This window comes from Amphiura filiformis, chromosome 5 (assembly GCF_039555335.1).
Source record: "Amphiura filiformis chromosome 5, Afil_fr2py, whole genome shotgun sequence".
NCBI lineage: Eukaryota > Metazoa > Echinodermata > Ophiuroidea > Amphilepidida > Amphiuridae > Amphiura > Amphiura filiformis.
Genome location: NC_092632.1, coordinates 64,668,008 through 64,691,113, shown reverse-complemented (window position 1 = coordinate 64,691,113; position 23,106 = coordinate 64,668,008). Strand labels below are relative to the sequence as shown.

General features: G+C 38.0%; 1 protein-coding gene across 1 annotated transcript in view; it reads right to left on the bottom strand.

The window, feature by feature from the left end:
• Window positions 1-23,106, bottom strand: part of LOC140153549 (protein kinase C epsilon type-like) — a 133,524-nt gene that overhangs the window by 36,854 nt on the left and 73,564 nt on the right. The window contains 3 exon segments of the mRNA XM_072176328.1: window positions 4,666-4,807; window positions 8,382-8,482; window positions 9,841-9,872. Of these exon segments, the coding sequence (XP_072032429.1) occupies window positions 4,666-4,807; window positions 8,382-8,482; window positions 9,841-9,872 (275 nt within the window).

Genomic DNA, 23,106 nt, shown 5'->3' with positions numbered 1-23,106 from the left:
TATGCACTCTTTGCCAATTTTAGCATGTGTACAACGTCAACATGGAAGTGGGGTTCTGATTGGCTAATTGAAAATTGTTTACTGACCTGCTAGTAAGGGACTGGACGGTAAGGGACTGGACGGTAAGGGACTGGACAGTAAGGGACTGGACAGTAAGGGACTGGACAGTAAGGGACTGGAGAGTAAGGGGCTGGACATTAAGGGACTGGACAGTAAGGGACTGGACAGTAAGGGACTGAACGGTAAGGGACTGAACGGTAAGGGACTGGACAGTAAGGGACTGGACAGTAAGGGACTGGAGAGTAAGGGCTGGACATTAAGGGACTGGACGGTAAGGGACTGGACGGTAAGGGACTGGACGGTAAGGGACTAAGGGACTGGACGGTAAGGGACTGGACAGTAAGGGACTGGACGGTAAGGGACTGGACAGTAAGGGACTGGACAGTAAGGGACTGGAGAGTAAGGGGCTGGACATTAAGGGACTGGACGGTAAGGGACTGGACAGTAAGGGACTGGACGGTAAGGGACTGGACAGTAAGGGACTGGACGGTAAGGGACTGGACAGTAAGGGACTGGACAGTAAGGGACTGGAAAGTAAGGGATTGGACAGTAAGGGACTGGACATTAAGGGACTGGATAGTAAGGGACTGGACAGTAAGGGACTGGAGAGTAAGGGGCTGGACATTTAGTGACTGGACAGTAAGGGACTGGACAGTAAGTGACTGGACAGTAAGGGATTGGAAGTAAGTGACTGGACAGTAAGTGACTGGACAGTAAGGGACTGGACAGAAAGGGACTGGACAGTACCTGACTGGACAGTAAGGGACTGGACAGTAAGGGCTAGTAAGGGACTGGACAGTAAGGGACTGGACTTCTATTGATGTACTGAAGTTGGATTGACATACATCACTCTGAAGATGGCCATTGTCCAATATGGTCGAAACTGTCTGGTCAGTAAACAATTTTTGATTTTGTCAAGATGAAAAATTCAGCATATTGTAAGAGTACAAAACAGTTTATGTATAAATGTTTATTTTACTTTGCAATTTTTGTACCAGTTTGTCATTCAATTGTTCTCACTACTTTATTGTAAATTGTTATCATGGTTCTTGTTCCTGCTAAACTTGGACATCTGAATTCTAAATAATATTAGCAAGTCAAATGGGATATACAGGTGTTCACCATTTCGTATATAACACCTCAGGCGAGAAAATACCTCAAACACACTTTGCATATTAACAATTAGATTTATTAGGTTATTTTGGCAGGATATGCACCAATTTTTGCCATTATTGATGATATTTTTTCACTATAATCAATCAAATCAAATCACACCACATGAATGTAATAGCCTCTAGCACTATCTGCCAATTTGCAATTTACCTAGTCTCAGATGCAAGCTAATTTTGTATTGTCAATGTTCATTTTCCAAATGCATCATACAGGGTGATCAACAGTCATTGTGTCCAAAACTTCTGCCCTAAATAATATCATAATAGAAAATAATGCTACAGTTTGTGCAGCTGTAAGTGGGATTGAGAAATTAATTCATATCAGAAATAATTGCAGTTTCAAAGTGAAATCCTCCCAAAGAGGTTATAATAAAGAGTCATAACTTTGTCATTATTGGCATCGCTCATGAAGCCTGGGAAATAAATAAGAGTTTCTCCTCATTATTTCACCATACGCCTGTCAAAATTTGATTCTTAGTATACATATGCTACATGATATATGATATGATATGATATGATATGATATGATATGATACATGATATGATATGATATGATACATGATATGATATGATGTGTACAGCCATATCAAAATGATGCACTTGTCCGCTACTACATGTATCTCTTTTTACATATTAGCTAGGAATAAGTACTCGACTCATCTCAAGTGGAGGTCATTTCAAATCATCCCCAAAGTCACAAGGTTTAGGAATACAAAGAACATTCCTTGGGGATGATTTGAAGTGACCTCCACTTTGGATGAGTCTGGTATTTATTCCTAGCTATTATGTAAAATCAGACACATGCAGCAAGCCAACAAGTGCACCCTTTTGATATGGATGTACACATATAATGATATGATATGATATGATACGATATGATATGATACGATTTTATTTTATTTGCACAAAATTGAGGCCAAATTACATTTATACACAAACAAAATATAAGCAAAATACTATGATAAGATTAGCATTATATATAACAAGATATCAAATAAAAATATACAATATCAGAACACAAGGCAGCCAAGAAGAAACAAGACCAACAGTAAGGCAATGCTGGAGAGGAGGCAGAGTTATGATGCGTTACTGTTTAATAACCCGACAAAGTAAGGGACTGGACTCCTACCTAGCAAACCTATTGGTGCGCGCAGGGAGCAGGGTGAGGTTGGTATTGTTTCTCAATTGTCTGCAATGCACAAAATGTTGCAATACTGTAAAGACACCAAATAACCATTTATTTCAGGCTATCACAGATGTATTCTGGAGGTACAGCATTTTTGTTCCTCATTCTGACAATTCAATATGGGTCAAATTCCCAAGTCATTACACAGTCTAAACTCTTTGAAAAAGATAAATTGATAAATCCTCTGCATCTTGTGCAAGATGTTTCCAGGAACAACATTGATATGAATGCCGCCCTAGACATAATATTGTACAAAAATATCTTGTTAGAGGGTAAATAGGGGCAAACAAATTTTCTCATGGTACTGCTATAGACATTACCAATGAGGTCAGATTCAGGAAATCAACAAAAATATCACCTATAAAATAGTTGTCTCATTAACATCTTTTTTTTAAAAAATCAGTTGCTTGTTTTACTTGCATATTTCAGGTGGTTTTCCCAAACCACCACAGCTTTCTGTATCCTCCCCTCCATCATAATTCCCACATCAGATGCTTCCAGTCCAGTGTCCTGCTTGAGTACATCTACATATGTAAGGGCTCATATTGAAATTCCCTTACACAGGAAGGTGTGCGCCATCCTGCTACTTTCCTGTGCTAGCCTTCTTTTGTTAAAATCCTGGGCAGGGTGTATCACTGATGCATATAATCCATCCGCTTTATGACCAAGCTTGCCTGACGCACGCGCTTAGCGAGGGGCATCCCGCCTGCTTTCTGTGTGAAAACGTGGTAGGGTATTTCAATATGAGCCCTAAGGGACAGTCTACCAGGGTTTTTTGTTCCATGTTTCGGTGGCCAATTGGTGACAGGTTCACTCTTACTCCTGAAGCAGTGTCCACCAACACATATCCTTCTTTCTCGGATCTTCTCTGAGAGTCTTGGAAGGTCTCTGTAGAGCTCTTTGTTGCTTTCCAGTGGATACTGTACACTGGGATTCAGTACGTTGGTAGCAGTAAACCATTCCATCAGCATCCTTATGCACTCTTTGCCAATTTTAGCATGTGTACAACGTCAACATGGAAGTGGGGTTCTGATTGGCTAATTGAATCACATCGTGAAATATCGGCATATCATTCGCTGAACAAGCTGGGTAGCATTACGTGACCCAGGCCATCATCAGGATGGGTAAGTCAGTTAGTACAAAATGACCTTACCAAGAACCCTGGATCATTACTATATTGTAGCAGTATACCGTCTTTTCCAGTTGATCATTTAGCTCATTTGGAAGGGCACTGATTAAAGTCAATCGGAAGTCCCGTGTTCAAATCAGGTGTGCTATATTTATCTATTGAATATTATGCGCTTTGTTTGCATCTTCCATCTCACAAGCACAGGCTCAACTGACCAGATCAGCAGACCCATCAGGACATCTAGATCTCATCATCAGCATATCCAAAACTTGAGTACATGTCGGTCAACTGCAACCCACAGCCATGAGCCACACTTCAATTGTATGGAGAGCCTATCAAGCATGTATCCAACTTAAAATAGCTGACATCAACGGTGTCTGCTAGTACCAGCGACCTAACCAGCGACTTGCTTTGACCACTTTGTAAAGTTACAGCACCTTGCAACCAAAATCAGGCTTTTCAACACCATCTATGTAACAGTGCTTTTATATGGCTGTGAATCTGGGATGATATCTGGTGACATGGAAAATAAGATCCATCCATTGGCCACATTATGCAACCGGATTATATTCAACATTAAGCGCCTTGACTGTGTGAGCAAGATCTATGATGAGCTGACAACCTAGTAAGGCAGTGTCAACTTTGCCCTGAGAATGCCAGTGAAGGACTAACTGTAGAAGATATGCAATTATGTTCCATAACATGGAAAAAGGAGACCATGGTGACAAGGCTGTTAAGGGATACCAACATAACCAGATGCTTTTTCCTCACCAGCTATTGATCACGGTGCTTGGAGAAACTTTGTAGCCGCCTGCTCCACAGTTGGATGAAATGAAATGAAATGAATGATGTGTGACAGGGTTAAAATCCATTATGTTAATACTCACACATAATGTGAACCACTTCTCGTTTCTTACCTGTACATTGAAGACCCTGCTTTGTTAAACCATACAGTAGCGAACCACAATGGCAACAAACTGTAGGTCTTCGGTAGCTGTGCAATTCAAAGCGGTGAGGCACATTGATGGTGAACCTCTTTGTCTTGTCTGTCGGCTATAATGTAAAGCAAGATAATTAAAAGTTACATTAGTAAGAAAAGCTGTGGCTTATGATCTTACCTGCACATTGAAGTCCCTGCTTCAATAAACCGTATAGTAGTGAACCACAATGGTCACAAAATGTAGGTCTTCTGAAGCTGTGCAATTCAAAGCGGTGAGGCACATTGATGTTGAACCTCTGTGTACCTACTTGTTGTGTCGGCTATAATAGAGTAAGAAAGAGTAAGGCTTCAATGAAAACTAGAATTACGCGGTTCGTAATTAATACTATCACAATACCAAGTTTGATATAATATTGGATGGCTGAGCATGATACCATAACATATCAGATGAGTCATAAAAATATCGGACGAGCCAACGGCGAGTTCGATATTTGTATGACGAATCCGATACAGGGTTAGCGCTGGGTCAAAATTTACGGGGTCCATTGGACCCCTTCAACCCCCATTTCCAAAAATTTCGGGGTCCGGGGTAACTTTTTCGGGGTCCCAAATTTTGGGTAATGTGATATATGAACACATTAAGAAGAGTACTGAAGACGAACAATAAAGAATTAAAGAAACAAGGAGTTATTTTGTGACTGATCATGTTTTGAAAAATTTTGTGACAATAATTACCACATGGCCACCCATGCATGGAAACTGTAACATTTGTTAAGCTTATTACTGGGTAATTTTGTCATTGGGATGGAAATTTACTAGATGATGTGAAACAGTCAAATTTTACTATCTGCGCCGGTAGAGGCAAGTCAGGCAACGTTATGCAATTGCAGTGTTGCAGGCGAATGTGGTTCAAAATTCGCACCCTAACTTCTTAAGCTGATTATCATGTGCCCTTTCTAATGCAAATTTTCCTTCAGTAATCAAGAGAAGTTCTACATTTTTGAGTAGAGGAAACTTACAAATTCACTAGCTGAAGCATTAAATAATGTGAGGAATCTATGTAATCCTGAAAATCTTGTATAATTTTGGATGATTGTCACGCAGGGCAGGACACACGATATTTTCGTCTCACCACTGAACTATATACGCCCATATAAACATTGCTACTTCTATGATGTCATAGTTGTCTGGCATTAAGTTTTGAGTATGAGATCCATGAACACACGTAATTTGCATAATATAATTTGCATATAACGGAGAATACTGTATTTAGTTTGATGATCAATTGGCGAATTTCAGGGATCTTTCTTGCATTATGAAGACTGACATTGAAATTTATTGCGTCCGGTCGGACGCAGAAGGTTTGATAATTTCAAAATTAATGCGTCCGGCGCTCAAAAAAAGCGTCATGGACGCGAAGACGCGATCTGGCGCGAACCCTGATCCGATATGTTATGGTATCATGCGAAATAAGCCATCCAATATTATCATTATTAGGTTTTCTTTACTCCTAATAACCCTGAAAACATAATAATGAAGTTGATCGGTGATTGCGTTTAAGCTGGAGAGTGGATTAATGGAAATGAAGGCAAAATATGCAAATGAGCTCATTAATATTCATAAATATAAAAATAAAATGACACAAAACTATTCAACACATCAGGCCACCATATCCTATCACCGTACCAAGTTTGAAGTTGATCGGTGATTGCGTTAAAGCTGCAGAGTGGATTAATGACAATGTAGGCCAAATATGCAAATAAGCTCATTAATATTCATAAATATGCAAATAACATAAAGTATACAGCACATGAGGCAACCATATACTATCACCGTACCAAGTTTGAAATTGATCTGTGATTGCCTTTGTGCTGCAGAGTGGATTAAGGACAATGTAGGCAAAATATGCTAATGAGCTCATTAATATCCATAAATATGCAAATAATGCAACACAAAACTATACAGCACATGAGGCCACCATACCCTATCTCCATACCAAGTTTGATATAATATTGGATGGCTGAGCATGATACCATAACATATCGGATGAGTCATAAAAATATCGGACGAGCCAATTAACAGCGAGTTCGATATTTGTATGACTTAATCCGATATGTTATGGTATCATGCTAAATAAGCTTTATCAATATTATCATTATTAGGTTTTCTTAACTCCTAATAACCCTGAAAACATAATAATGAAGTTGATCGGTGATAGCGTTTAAGCTGGAGAGTGGATTAATGAATTTGCTTCCGCCCGGACAAACAAAAGAAACAAACAAGGAACAAACAAACAACCATCTGGATGATAACATAAGCCCCACATATACGTGGGGCCAAAAAAAAAGTTGAGCTTCTTCCCTCCAATGCAGAGGCCACACAACAAGTATCACATACCACATAACCTCTACTGAAGGTTCTACCACTTTTTTTGCATGAAAAATATCAATAAAACTCTAAAAAAATGTCATTTACTCATTTCTAATAAGTCATTATAATTATATCAAAAATCATAGGTTTTTTTTTTATATTTAATGACAAATTAATTACTCCCAAGTTCACCAAGGCATGGATTTTTTTTCAAAAGGGGGTCATTTATCAGAAGCAAAGTTTCAATGCAAAAAAAAAGTTAAACAACTGAGGTGAAAATTGCGCAGTACAACTCGCTTCCTGTTTGTTTCATGGTTCAAATCCAAGATGAAATGTTTATGCTGAAGTTCCTCTATGATGGTATGATGCACTGTCCCAGAACAAAGTTGATTCAATCATGAACACAACAAACTCAATACATCATTCAGTGCAGAATATCAATATCATAGACAAGTTTGATTTTGGCTCATTTTGCTTCAATCATCTTTTGGGCCTCATAATTACTAAATTTATGGTCTAAAGTATATAAAAGTATTTAGAATGGCAAAGACTTGATGATTCATCTCCGAGGCCAAATTTGGACAAAAATGCTCATTTTTGGACAAAATCACCCAAAACAGATCGGACCACATAACAAAAAATTCTTGTGTAAAAAAAATTCATTAATTTTTAAAAAACTAGATAAAAATAATTTATATAGGACCTGTTTTTTTATTTTTTAAAAATTTTGATCAACTTCACCAAAAATATTTAAAATTTGGGTGAAAATCAGGCTTTTATGATTTTTGGGCAAAATTTAGCACTTTTTGACCATTTTTGGTGAAAATTTCTCAAAGTTAGTCAAAATTCAAAAACTATAACTAAACCGGACAAAACAGGTTTCACAAAGTTGAGTAGTGTTTTTATTGAGACACCCTGTTGGGGAGACTGGGGAGTGTTCACTCTATTTTTTTCTGATTAGCCTAGCAATGTTAATTTTAAGGTTAGTTATAGGAGGGACCTGACTACAGGTAAAATTAAGTATTTCTTGGCCAAACTGGAACATGTGTGTTGCGTCCATGTAGCTTACTAAGCATGTACGCAATGTAAGGCACATTATATGCTTTCTTCTGTACCATGCTATGTGCGTGTGCGTTTATCACGGTGCCACTAGCGTTTGCAGTGTTCGAATTACTTAATTTACCTGTAGCCCATGTGGAAGCAGTATGTCTTGGCTACATACGACCACTATCTCAGGACTGTAGGCCATACAAATGGCAATGTAGTAAAGTAAACTAAACAAAATTTGTGTTTTCTAACAATAATTTCTGTGGCGAGATGTCTCAGACTGCTTTGATAACTTGAGTACTTAGCTGTGATGTATGCCAGCTAATTACATCATCATGGTACTTTCTAAGCAGACACATGATCAGAAACATGTGGTGGGTGGACTTGCCCTAAGGGCGCCGTGGACACTCCTGGTCTCCCCTATTAGGAATACTGGGTACTTTCAGAATAGTACAAATACATTGATGCAGCACTTACACATACCTCTTCGGTAGCCTTTCCTGCTTTGCCAGTATTTGTGCCTGGGCATTTGGTCACCACATGTTCATGACATCTCTTGTGTACTACCAAGGTACATACTGAAAAGTTAACAAGAAGAAAAGATTCTTGATAATTATGGAAGTTATGATATCATAGCCAATTTTAATTATTTAATATAAATCTAAATCTAATTCAGAATGAAAACAAACAATGAAAATTCTTTGATAAACTTCTATTGTTGCATTCCACACGTTTCTATAGAAAGGAGTCTGAGATTACTTTAAAATGCAGCCCCCTTTGATTATGATGCCTTTTATCCAGACAGCTCAAATTATGCTCCAGAATTAACTATTTTCCCCAGTACTGTATAAGCTGAAATTTTTGCAGTGGTTTTATTTTTGCATATTTCGTGGTTTGACATAGGTGTCAACCCAATGTAAGGTTTATGATATTACTTTAAGTACTTCGCTGACATTCCACGTCATTGGTTCAAATCAAGCTCAGATGTTAATAAAATAACCATAATCACAAGCGCCTCACATTCCAATTAAACCGCATTAATTTATATTTTTTTCTTTGTGGACAGCAATGGTAGACAATGTAGATACAAAAATGTATGTCCACATGAATATCTGAACACTACAAAATTGTCAGACTGATGTTTCAATTGAAGAGTATACAACACATCAAGACTTCTTCTGATGTGAATAAGACTGAATTATACTACATGCATGTTAATTTGCTGGTAACCAGTATTTCAAAAAAGGTGTGGCTTTGAAATGATGTGATGGGATTCAATTTTATTCAATATCTATGCTGACCAACTGATCGTTCATGCACGTTTGCGATTGGCTGCTGGAAAATCAAGGTCGGTAGAATGACCTTAAAAGGAGATGCAGACCTACATGCTTTTAAAACATCGCAACATCGCGCGATGAAATTAAAATGAACATTTTAATTTCATCGCGCGATGCTGAGATGTTTGAAAAGCATCGCAGCATCGCATCGCGCTGCAAAGTGGAGTCAGGATCGGGCTTAAGAAAATCAATCGCATTATCATGTTCAATCTAGCGTAAGTTTGGGCCCTATTTGACTCATTGGAACATTCGAAAGGACCCTCGCCACTGTCAAGGTAAAATGAATCAAGTATAACTGTCTGTAGGTTCCCACAACACTGAAAGAAATTAATTTTCTATCATACAGCTGATAGTGACATCAATGAATGAAAGGTTTCGGAGTTCAAGTATTAGTCCAATAAATACAGATGCACAAAACCTTTGGTGATCTAGCTGCAGCTTAAAACCCAGCAAAGGTTGCAATTTGCAAATCATTTGAGCTAAAATTCACAACATAATTTGTAATAGTATGATTGCTATCATGCCTGATGTCAAAGTCAGCTGATAGGGAATGAAAACTACAGTTTTGTAAACATTATGTATTGAGAAGATGTACTTACTTTGGCACTGGTACCCTTGATTATATAACCCCCTGTAATTGAGACACAAAAAGAAAAACAAATCGGTTAAAATTGCAATTATACAATTTATATGCAGTTATACATTGTATTACAGGGTAGAAATGGGCAATCATATTTCACCATGAAACAATACTAAATTATGATTATACATAACATGTATAATATATCGAGGGGTCAAAGCCAAAAGGCCCTCAGTGCATTTTTGGGCAAAATGCGATTTTAGACCAAAATAATCCTAACAACACTGGGCATCTTATGATTGTATAGCCATAATCAAACTATAGCCATAGAAACTGTTATCAGTGAAAATGTAAAGCCCTAAGTGCAACACTATGCATGAAATGTGAGAGAGCCAGAATGCCCTAAGTACAAAAATACCTGTGTCTCAAAATAATCCTTACAACACTGGGCACCTTATGATTGTTTTAGTCACAGAAACTGTTATCATTAAAAATGTAAAGCCCTAAGTGCAACACTATGCATGAAATGTGAGAGAGCCTAAAAGCCTGTATCATTACATTTTTGTATAGGGCCTTTTGGTTCTGACCCCTTATATGCACTTTACTTTGATGGTCTGAGTATTCACAAAGATGGGACAACTGATTGCAGATGATGTGTACCTTTCAGATGCAGAAGAACCAACTACAGCTAAATGCAGTTTCATCACTTTGTTGGACCGAACTTTTACGTTTGACATGCCAGTCATTAAAAAAAGACCCTTATTTTCCCATTAAAATTAAAGACCTATTTAAGACAAATATTAAGACATATATCAAGATCCTCTTCAAGCAGAGCTCTGTCATGCCAATTAATTTAGTCTATGGGTCCCTGGAATTGACGGAGTAATGGTAAACACCACACATACATATGAAAATAATGATCGGGCTAGGCAACATTAATAACACTCATGGCCTGCTATCCAGAGTCTTGTGCTTTGCACCCAAAGGGTCCATGGTTCAAAACTGGACGCAACATCTCTTCATCTTCTTTCTTCCACCCTTCCTTCCCCTTCACCAAAAAGCAGGAAAAGAGTTGGGGTTAATTGAGCTTAACTTTACCTTCATTGAGGCCTTAATCAACAAAATATTCATAAAATAGATTTGTCTTATATTTTTTGCCAACATCTTCAGGCTACCTATGTCCTTGCTTGGCAAAACTAAGGTCCCAGGTTCGAGCCCTGGATGTTCCCAGATGACTTCATGTGCATTTAGTTTCAAGTCCATACCCGCTCTCACATGCATGGTGGGGGAAAATTCCCCAGTCAGAACTTTTCCCCTAGTAGCCCCCCCCCAGCTAAAACCCAAATTACAAAAATTTCCACTTTTTTTCCCTGGTGCCAATACTGCATCCATCTGAAAACAAAGATGGTGTAAACACATTTGAACATGGTCCAACACTGCATTAAAAAAATAAAAACACTTTGTGTATACATAGCCTGCTCAAAATTTTGCAGTATAGTGAGATACATTTCAGCACTAAAACATTCCCTCTGACACATTAACAAGTGGAGCCAACTAGCTAGCCAGCCACTGAATGAGCCAGTAGCTCTGGCAGCCAGCTCCATACATGATTTGCATTCAGTGCACAATATCGGAATGACGCACTCTCATCAACACCTTGCACATTATAGTATAGGTTACAACCAGTCATTTATGACATGCTACACCCCGTTAGAAATGTTAACATCTTGATTTACCTCGCAATGAGCTAATAATAGACTTTGCTGCCAACACGATCAATACACAATTTTGAGCTATTTTTGAAGAACTTCCAATTTATTTATACTAAACACTATTTTATGTAGAGATGGCACGGAATATGAAAAATTATCGCAAGCAAACCATGTGGTGAAACTAATTGCAATTAGAACTCATGAGAGGAAATGTTAGCTAATAAATCTATGTTTGTAACAGGTCTCATTATAAATTGACTAAAGGGTGTATCATTCACAGTTTGGCAGTATATTAACCACACATAAAAATTTCATAGTTTGAAGAACAAAAAATTTCTGAAAATGCACTAGGATCCACAACATGCTCATCTAGCAGGGGCACTTTCTTAAACCCCAATACATTTGTACATTCATTGAATGACCTTTGAAGATTTGGGTACAAAAACTCATACTCTGCAACTTGAGGTCAAATTTAGCATTATGATTATGTAATTGAGGTTATTGAACTATGCCATTGGGATGAGGCTATTGTGGTCCATAGTATACAAATATTGACTGCTATGAGGGGCATGGTTAAAATTATAGGCCCAAGGTGATCTCAAAACCATGACTATGCCCATCGATTTTGGGAAGAGAAATTAATAGTTTCAATGCGAACGGCACACAGATTACAATCTGCGATTTCTGCGTAATTATAGCGTGTGAAAACATTAACGCGTGCGTAATATCATTTACGCTGGGAAAAAACACGCAGTTTGATCGTGACGCACGTGACCGGTCCATAGTTCATTTCCATGGACCGGTCCATAGTTCATTTTGCGGGCATAGTTAATTCAATGACTGCACTTTCAACCAATCAGATGACAGGAATCTATGAGGTATATAATGATGTCTTCAGCATGACTGGTTCAAACATTAATCATACACCAATGTTCTTGATATGTTGCATGGACTTTATCTCAATAATAGAGCTCAGGCACCCCCTATAAAAGACATGACCTTTGTCTCACACACAGGGGGTGCAGATTTCAATTGGAATCACCCATTCAGGTAACTCCATTTGAAATTTACACTCCCTGTATATATAGGTCTAAGTTTATGTCTTTTAAAGGGGGTGTATGGATTTCAACTGGAATATCCCAACAGAGCTCAGAGAAAACCCTCTGCTTATGTGTCATCAGAGAGCTTTTCATTTTCCAACAAGCTTTTCACTGGAAGCAGAGAAAAAAAATATGCATGGTGATGCTCCCATTCTCCTGCACAAGATATCCAGTACACCGGTATGCTAAGATACAACACTAGTGTGAATGAACTCATCACAAAGGATCTTCAGCTTCTGTGCACATTTTTACAAGGAACAGGTAGCAACAATGAGACATTTGATCTTTATGAAGACAACCATGTAAAGACTGATATCTATGACCAGAAACAAGACTCATTTACACCCCCAGTGGGATATAAAAACTTGCTTTTTTATGCCCGATGTAAAATTCATATCCAGATGAATATAAATGCAAAATCTCCTCATACGGTGGATTTGTGGTCATCACAGAGATTGAATTGTGCTTTTCAGAAGGATGGTCCGAACAGTGGCGGTGCCAGGAATTTTTTCTGGGGGGGGGGCATTGGGGCGCAAAGTGAATTTTCAGGGATGGGGGCAAAATTGGCAAATTTTGCCCAAAATTGCTGCAAAAAATTGAAAAGTAGGGGGGCAAGAAAATATTTGAGGGGGCCAAATGACCCCTTCCCCCCGTAGCGCCGCCACTGGGTACGAATCGTCCGAGTAACAACCAAATTGGAGATTTTGGTATCAGTGAAAAGTCCTTATTTCTCTTACTGTGAAATGGACTATTCCAGACATTTTCCACTCTACTCAGATGACAAAGCCATTTTTTTAACACATTGGATTTCCTACAGGATTTAAAAGCTATAGGTTTCATTAAACGTACCAAGTAGGATCACTAGGATGTTGAAATCCAAAATTTAGGGTGTTACATATGTGACCGTCCACCACGAATGAGCCGTAAATGTCCTCAATTGTATTCTGAGTTACAGTGTAAAATGGGCATGAAGGTCGTATTCATAGGTACCTCAATTTGGTGCTACGTGTACCTCATTTAATGAGATACACGTAGCACCAAATTGAAATACCTATGAATATGACCTTCATGCCCATTTTTACTGTAACTCAGAATACAATTGAGGACATTTACGGCTCATTCGTGGACGGTCACATATTTGGGAATTGGGATTACATCCACAGTAAACAGCAATAGATAACTGTAACTTGTTCTGCAACTCCAATTTGGCCTTTAACTCGCCCATATACTTCAACCATGAACAACTTGCCTATACACAACTTACTATTTGAATTTATTTTATTTTAATTTTTTCTTATTGGGGTGACCAATCAATGCACTTGCACTGTTCTCCCTTGGTTCCCAGCTATCCTTTTAGTGCTATCATTTTGTGTACACCAGGTGGTGAATTATAGGGGAGGGCAGAGATTTTTGGCAAGCCTGAAGGAGGGGGGGGGGGAGGAGGCAAAGATTGTTTTGGCAAGCCCTTCAGAAACAAGGCGGTTCTCGAACCACGAGTCTCGCCTGCTTTCGCGACCACCTGCTTTTGCGATTACTTTGGGTAGAGGTAAATGAATTTGGCGGTTATCGGCTGGGCACGATTATCTGGCTGATGGTGACTGTACCCACCAAGTTTCATGCCCATGCAACAGTTTTTACTAATTTGACCTCAGATGACCCCTGGTGACCCTGAAATGACCTTCCAAAAATTTGGCTCTAAATGTTGACTGTACCCACCAAATTTCATGCCTATCTGAAATTTTTTACTAATTTGACCTCAGATGACCCCTGGTGGCCTCGAAATGACCTTCCAAAGATTTGGCTTTAAAATGTTGACTGTACCCACCAAGTTTCATGCCCATACAACAGTTTTTACTAATTTGACCTCAGATGACCCCTGGTGACCTCGAAATGACCTTCCAAAAATTTGGCTTTAAATGTTGACTGTACCCACCAAGATTCATGCCCGTACAACAGTTTTTACTAATTTGACCTCAGATGACCCCTGGTGACCTCGAAATGACCTTCCAAAAATTTGGCTTTTAATGTTGACTGTACCCACCAAGTTTCATGCCCGTACAACAGGTTTTACTAAATTTGACCTCAGATGACCCCTGGTGACCTTGAAAAGACCTTCCAAAAACTTGGCTTTAAATGTTGACTGTACCCACCAAGTTTCATGCCCGTACAACAGTTTTTACTAATTTGACCTCAGATGACCCCTGGTGACCTCGAAACGACCTTCCAAAAATTTGGCTTTAAATGTTGACTGTACCCACCAAGTTTCATGCCCATACAACAGTTTTTACTAATTTGACCTCAGATGACCCCTGGTGACCTTGAAATGACCTTCCAAAAATTTGGCTTTAAATGTTGACTGTACCAACCAAGTTTCATGCCCATACGACAGTTTTTTCTTATTTCACCTCAGATGACCCCTACATGACCTCAGTGACCTTGACCCACTAACCAATACAAACCGGTTCTGTCTTGGGTCAAGATGCACCCACCCACCAAGTTTGAGGAACGTATGCGACTCCTAGTAAAAGAGAAAATAGGCGGAAAGCAAACTTTAACCAAAACTTTAACCAAATTTGTCACATACACACACACATACACACATACATACGGAAAAGTGATTATATAGTCTCCTGCCTTATCAGGCGAGACAAAAAATCATCCTTCACTGACTGTTTCAATAATACAATGTTTACAGTTAACATTTCTGTTATTGTGATTTACAACACTGTTTTGCATGCATATGTCTACTTTGACTTTGAGAACAGAAGTACATTGATGATTGATATAAAGAAATGCACTCCTTAAGGGATCCAAAATGAGCATTTATAGGCGTTTCGACAGTATTTTTTGTGGGACATGAGAGCACCTCAGACCTATCGAATTGCATTCTGAATCTGAAGCATGTCTTTCTGATATCAAATAATTTTCATTTTTTAAAATCACAATATAATACAAATTGTATGACAAATTATAAAAATTTGATATTTTTCAAATTTTTGATATATAACAGTCCTCGAAGTAAATTATATAAATCTAATGATATATTCTTAAAGTGTATGTAGCAGGGATGAAAAGCCGACGGTCAATTGAAAATTTTGACCTTTCATATTGAAGATATAGATTTTTTTCCCAAAAAGACCTAATTTTTTTTTGTGTTTTGGGAAAAAAAATCCATATCTTTAATACGAACGGCTTTTCATCCCACCTACATACACTTTAAGTATAAATTATCAGATTTATAAAGTTTACTTCAAGTACTGTTAAATATCAAAAATATCAATTTTTAATGATTTGCCATAAAATGTGTATTAAATTGCGAATTTCAAAAAATCAAAATTATTTGATATCGGAATGACATTCTTCATATTCAGAATGCAATTCGATATGTCTGATGTGCTCTAATGGCCCAAAATAAATACTGTCCAAACGTTCATACCCCAGCCCTTAATATAATGAGTTTGTTTTAGTACATGGACTGTTATAACTAAGATCAAATGTACAGTATGAACGGTAACCATTCAGAGGTTTTGCAACCTAACAAGGCTTCAAACTGTTATCATGCCAGACGAGTGAATGGAACTTATTTTTTGCAACTTTGCTTGGTTGCATATATGAAACCAATCAGGACATGCGACCAGGCTATTAAGATTTAGCCCTCTATCCCATGACCAGTCCAGAAGGACAGTTGCCTGATGAAGTCTCATAAGTTCCAGTACTGGATTTTATTTCCAAAATTCTGTTATCATAAAAGGTTGGTAAATAACCTAATATATAGGAAATAGGTCAACGTGTAGTAGGTTTGTATGTAGAAAAGTCAAACTTGAATGTCTGATACAAGACTCAGTTTCCAGAACAGTTACACAAAATTAGGTCTCTTTCTTGTGCCCAACCCAATAATTGTGTGTAGGGTGTGTATGAGAAAAACCTGAAAAGAAATAAGTCACAAAATAGGATCACCAACCATTTCATATAAGGCCATGTGTCTTGAACTCGCCCCATTTTGCGTTGCGCAGCCTTTTTGAGCTTATTTACGCCTTCCGAGGTTTAAGTTGACATAAAATGTTAAATATGCACTCCACCCCATATAAACTATACATTTCCTGAAAGGAAATTGCATGAGGAATCCAAATATGCCACTTACAAAATTGTAGGGGTATTGTTAAGTTGTCCCGACTGAAATTGTCAGCTAAAATTTAACTTTTTCATTTGTTATCTTTCAAGCCATATTTTTTTAACCTCTGCCCCTATCTTTAATTGCTCATCATATTTGAACTCCCCATGAAATTCCCCTTCAGAAAATGTATACTTGTATAGGGGTAGGGCATATATACCTATTTTCTTACTTTTTTGGAAAATGACCTTTAATGACCTTTGTCCTGTGACCTTTGACCCCGCCTTTGACCTAAAACATAGCTTATCTAATACCTCTTTACTTATGGACACTTGGGTCCAAGTTACATGGAGATGGGCCTTTTAATTTGTAAATGGGAGCAATTAAAAAAATATATTGGCAATGCTCATGATGCTGTGTCTTCCATAGGATTTGTACAGCCCGCTTCCTCAGCCACCGCTTCCTCAGCCACCGCCACCCTGAATAGTCCAAAAACAAATGGACATATCTCCAACACCCTAAAACACACATTCATGAATTTCGCACAGCATGTAGTATGGAGTTTCAGCTTTAAATTGACACCACACTTATGTCTGTAGTTCATGTGGTTGTCAAGTTATAAACATTTTTGGCGGAAGGATCTGGAAAAATGCAACGTCGCCACCCTTTTTGGGTGGCGAGTTCAAAACACATGGCCATAAGCAATGTGTGTAAAGTGCATTGTGCATTCACTTATGACTCAACTTGTAAATAAATAAATAAACAAATGTGATGCGATCAAGCAAAATCAGTCGGAACTCGGAAATATTGATTTTGAGATATAGCCACACAAAGGAAATATTTCCTTATGTTTCCTATTGTTTTGGAAACTCTTTAATTGCTCATATCTTTGGAATTGGTTGTTCAATTTTAATGGGGTTTTCTGCCAAATCCAGCTTTGTAAATGCTTTTTACTATCCTACAAGAAACTGAAAATTTTATATTTCCGAGTTCCGACTGATTTTGCTTGATCGAGTCACAAATGGTGGTTTTTATTTACCTAGTGACAATTTCTTTTCCACCATACCCACAATGTAATAAAGTGAGTGAACTTAAATGACCCTTGACCTTTTCTGACAAAGATATACTCTATGTGCCCTTATGACTCATGCTGATCCATTGTAACTTGAATGAAGGATTTACTTCTTGGGTTTTTTTTCTTCAAAAATCTATTTATAATTGTATCAATAACTTCAAACGAATCAAATTGTTATAACTGGATGGATAACGAGTATTGTTGATAACTTTTATTTTGTTCAGAGGTTGAAAATTGAATACCTGAGAGAAACTCAACTCCATCAAAACTTTTTTTATATAAATATCTTATTTGGAAAAGTTACAGAGACAGAATTTTTTCATATTCAGGAGACCATTAGTACACGTATACATTATTAGATACGTGACATGATACATGATGTTTCCATGGCAATGATACAGGTCTTATTAAGAGGTAGAGTTGTGCCCTTCTTCCAATAATATACTACAAGTGCTAGTTCCGTACGTGTAAGCAGATGTGTTATAAATAGCTACAGAATTTTGTTAATTAATCTATTAATTGCACAAGTAAGAAGCATGCAATATGTTAACAAAAAAATTGTAGTGAAAAGCAGATTTCATGGACAAACAAAACTCCACTTTAACCCAATATTTGTGGAAGGAAGTCCCAACTCCATGGAGTTGGGCCTTTCTTCCATGCAAACCATGATTAAGGGGGTTCGAAACGATGTTTCTGGAAAACAGAAACTGAATTTAGAACCATTTGAATAGATTGAATAAGTTAAGCTAAATACACTGAGCAAAATAGTTTTTGTTTGAAGGAAATCGGATATACGGTTGTCAAGATATGCATGTTTTAGTTTCTTTGTATTCTATTGTTTTTGCCAATATATTGATGAAGTTAATGAGGAAAATTGGCAAAATGTGCTCATGAATATTCATGTTTGCCAATATTATACCAATATCTTATGAATAAACCTTCATACTACTTTTATTTTATATGATTTTGACATGAAACTTTGCCAATGTGTTTCTATGGCCTAAAAACATTACCATGTGATTTTATCGCCCATCTAATTTGCATATTTGCATAATTAATTAGCATTATACTTAAGGCTAATTAATTATGCAAATATGCAAATTAGATTTGTGGGAAAATCACATGTTAAAGGTTTAGGTCAAAGAGACACATTGGCAAAGTTTCGGTCAAAATTCTTAAAGGTAAAAGTAGTATGAAGGTTTATTCATAAAATATTGGGAAAATATTGGCAAAAATTAATATTAATGAGCATATTTTGCCAATTTTCTTCATTGACTTTATCAATATATTGGCAAAAACAATAGAATACAAAGAATCTTTCAACAGCAATATCTCAAAAACTGTTTGTCCGATTTGGCTTAAATTTTAGAATTAAGATTATTTTGCATATCTCTCTGCAACAAGTCTATTTTAATCTCAATCAGAGCAACTTGATTTTGCCTTTCGTACCACCTTAAATGTACTCGGAAGACTATTTAGAGAGTTGATTTTGGCCCTTCTTTCACACACAAGGAAGAGCAGTCTGCTGGCAAAATAAAAATGCCGGATCTAACTCCATTTTTGTAAAATGGTGGAGTTGGGCCATTCTTCCACTTATTCAATTCACTCACAAATTTTACAAAGTACAATGATACTACCAGGATGCAAACAGGAACCAAAGAAACAAACCCAACTACTTCCTGAAAAACAAATATATTTTGCTATACACATTCTCTCTCAGTCACAACATTTTTGCTATATAATTGTATCATTATTAAAAATAGCATCTATCTATCTATCTATACTAATAAAATAATAAGCGGTCTCTATCTGTCTATCTATCTATCTATCTGTCTGTCTGTCTGTCCGGCTATGCGTTTCGCCGCACTTCGACGCATCGTGCTGAAATTTGGGATATAGATAGGTATTGGGAAAAGCATGTTGGCCATGTGGTTTTGAAGGTCATCGGAGGTCAAGGTCAAAGGTCAAAATTTCAAACTTTGTCCGATCGGGCCCAAACTTGGTGGGTAGAATCCTTGATAGGAGGGAATATAATCTGTGAAATAAAATCGAGGTCAAAGGTCATTACGGAGGGGTCAAATTTCAAACTTTGCCCGATCGGGCTCAAACTTCAGTGGGTCAAAACCTTCAGTATGAGGGGAGCATGAAAAACATTATATGGAGGTCATCCGAGGTCAAAGGTCAAAGGTCATGGATTTCACACTTTGTCCTATCAGGCTCAAACTTGGTGGGTGGAATCCTTGATACGAGGGGAATATATCATAAAACAAAATTGAGGTCAACCGAGGTCAAAGGTCATGTAGGGGCTAAATTTAAACTGCCCTATTGGGCTTAAACTTGATAGGTGGAATCCCCAGTATGGGGAGCATGAAAACATTACACCGAGGTCAAAGGTCATATGGGGTCAAACAGTATCGCTATCATGCCAGTGCTCTCACAGCATCAGGGCTCTCACAGCTGCAGGTGCACTAGTACTAATAAAATAATAAGCGGGCTGTATCTGTCTGTCTATCTGTCTATCTATCTGTCTGTCCGGCTATGCGTTTGCCGTGCTTGACGCATCGCGCTGAAATTTCGCATATGGGTAGGTATCGGGAAAAGCATGTTGGCCATGTGGTTTTCAAGGTCATCGGAGGTCAAGGTCAAAGGTCAAAGGGGGGAAAAGACCGCACGTGGATACAAAGCAGCAAGTGGATAAAAAGAATCCAGTAGACAATCTACAAGTTTCAAGCTGCCCAAGCGGGTGTCATTCAGCTTTTGGCTATGTGCCCAATTTGAAATGCACTGTAATGCCTACCCAGAATGCATTGCTGCAAATGATTTGTACATTTCAAACTTTGTCCGATCGGGCCCAAACTTGCTGCCAATGAATTCTATAAGTGCCCACACCCCAATAAGTGCCCATACCCCAACAAGCGCCCATACCCCAATAAGCGCCCATACCCCAATAAGTGCTCTCACAGCATCAGGGCTCTCACAGCCGCAGGTGCACTAGTACTAATAAAATCGTAAGCTCTGTCTGTCCGTCTGTCCGGCAATGCGTTTAGCCGCGCTTCGACGCATCACTCCGATATTTCGGATATAGATAGGTATCGGGCATTCCACGTTTATGGGGTAGTTTGAAAGGTCATCGGAGGTCAAGGTCAAAGGTCAAAATTTCAACTTTGTCCGATCGGGCCCAAACTTGGTAGGTGGAATCCTTGATACGAGGCGAGTATATGCCCGAAATAAAATTGAGGTCAACCGAGGTCAAAGGTCATTACGGAGGGGTCAAATGTCAAACTTTGTCCGATCGGGCTCAAACTTGGTGGGTGGAATCCTTGATACAAGGGGAATATATGCCCGAAATAAAATAGGTCAACCGAGGTCAAAGGTCAAAGGTCATGGATTTCAAACTTTGTCCTATCGGGCTCAAAATTGGTGGGTGGAATCCTTGATGCGAGGGGAATATATGCCCGAAATGAAATTGAGGTCAACCGAGGTCAAAGGTCATTATGGAGGGGTTAAATTTCAAACTTTGTCCGATGGGGCTCAAAGTTGGTGGGTGGAATCCTTGCTACTGAGGGAATATATGCATAAAATACCATTGAGGTCAACCGAGGTCAAAGGTCATTACGGAGGGGGTCAAATTTCAAACTTTGTCCGATCGGGCACAGACTTGGTGGGTGGAGTCCTTGCTACGAGGGCTTAAACATGGTATAACGAGTTCTCAATATGACAGGAACAGGAAGATTTCACCACTCCCTGTGAGGACTGCAATGTCTTCCCAGCATTCATAGCTGCAAATGATTTCTAAATTTCAAACGGATGTATCAAATAAAACTGAGGTCATCAAAGGTCAAAGGGGATCAAGCCAAGGTCATTTAGAGTCAGAGGTCATATGGGGTCAGTGGGGGGTCAAACAGCATCACTATCTGATGCTGGTGGTGCTCTCACGTACAGCTACAGTGCCCTCACAGCCGCAGGTACTCTAGTAATTCAAATATATCATTGTTGATCATTGCTTTTTTTAAGGAAAACACTCCATATGTTGAACAACAAAACTTTGTCCAAAAATAATAGAGTCCAATGAGTATGTGAAGATGAAAAATCTTTAGTACCAAAATATTTTGGATGAAGTGTATTGGACAAAACAACATTGGATCGACTGTATTTAGACGAAAGTTGGATATAATTCATTTAGATTTAATACAAGAATTACTGTAAAAGTAATTTTGTGCTATTATTTTTGCTTTGCCAATCTTGAACTACTTTGCTTTTTTTTTTTGCGATTATGAATTTTCTTACGTACATAAAAGAACAGTTACACATTTTGGGGTACGTAGTGGCATTGGTAGTGAAAAGCAAACAAATAATGTTCCACTGAAATGTCCACTTTTAAATTGTTTAAACACCCATTTTGTGTGTAAAGGTGTGCATATTTATTTATTTATTTATTCATTCATTCATTCATTTATGCACACATGATGGTTGATGATGTAATATGCTGTAAATGTAATGCAAGAAATAATCTTAATTTAGAGACATCTTTCTTCTGTAAGCCTAGCTGACAATTTGTTCATTTGCTTCTTCCTTCAGCTGCTTGCTTGACACAAAAAATATATATCAAACTCATTGTACAAAATAATGTAGGCTAGTACTGCCAATGCTATTATAACCAGCCAGCCAGCTACATGTATCTCATTGAATGTATTCTGCATGCATGCATGCATGTAGAGAGTGAAAGTAAGCCAGATGCTCAGTCAGATTTTCTCCTTGCCCCCTCATTTATATAGTTCAAACACATAATCTTATCTTCATGTTCATCTCGTGCCCCTGATTTGGTTACCATGTTTATGAATTTTTATTCTAGCTGAGTAAATGGGCACGATCACTCAATGGAAAGAATCACTGAACAGGTAGCATCACTGAACAAGTAACTAACAATAACATACAGAATGTGGTAACGGATATCACATGAGAAGGATCGATCTGGGTTATGAGGCTGGGACAACCTCAAATGAATTTTCGCCCATAGTCATGATACAAAAATGCATGAAGGTATAACTACTGGAACATTGCCATAAAAGTAGATCTATATTAATTTTTTCACAAAATGTTTTCATTAATATCAGATATGTGCTCTTTTAATTTTAAACAGAACAAATGATAGAAAACAAAGACCACAAGATCACATGTGTCACCTGCTTTCAAGTTCTACATTTTCCTTATTAATTATAATGGTCCAGATTTCATTATTAATATTCTAATAAAATGTAGAAAACATTTCATGATAAAAGTGATATCA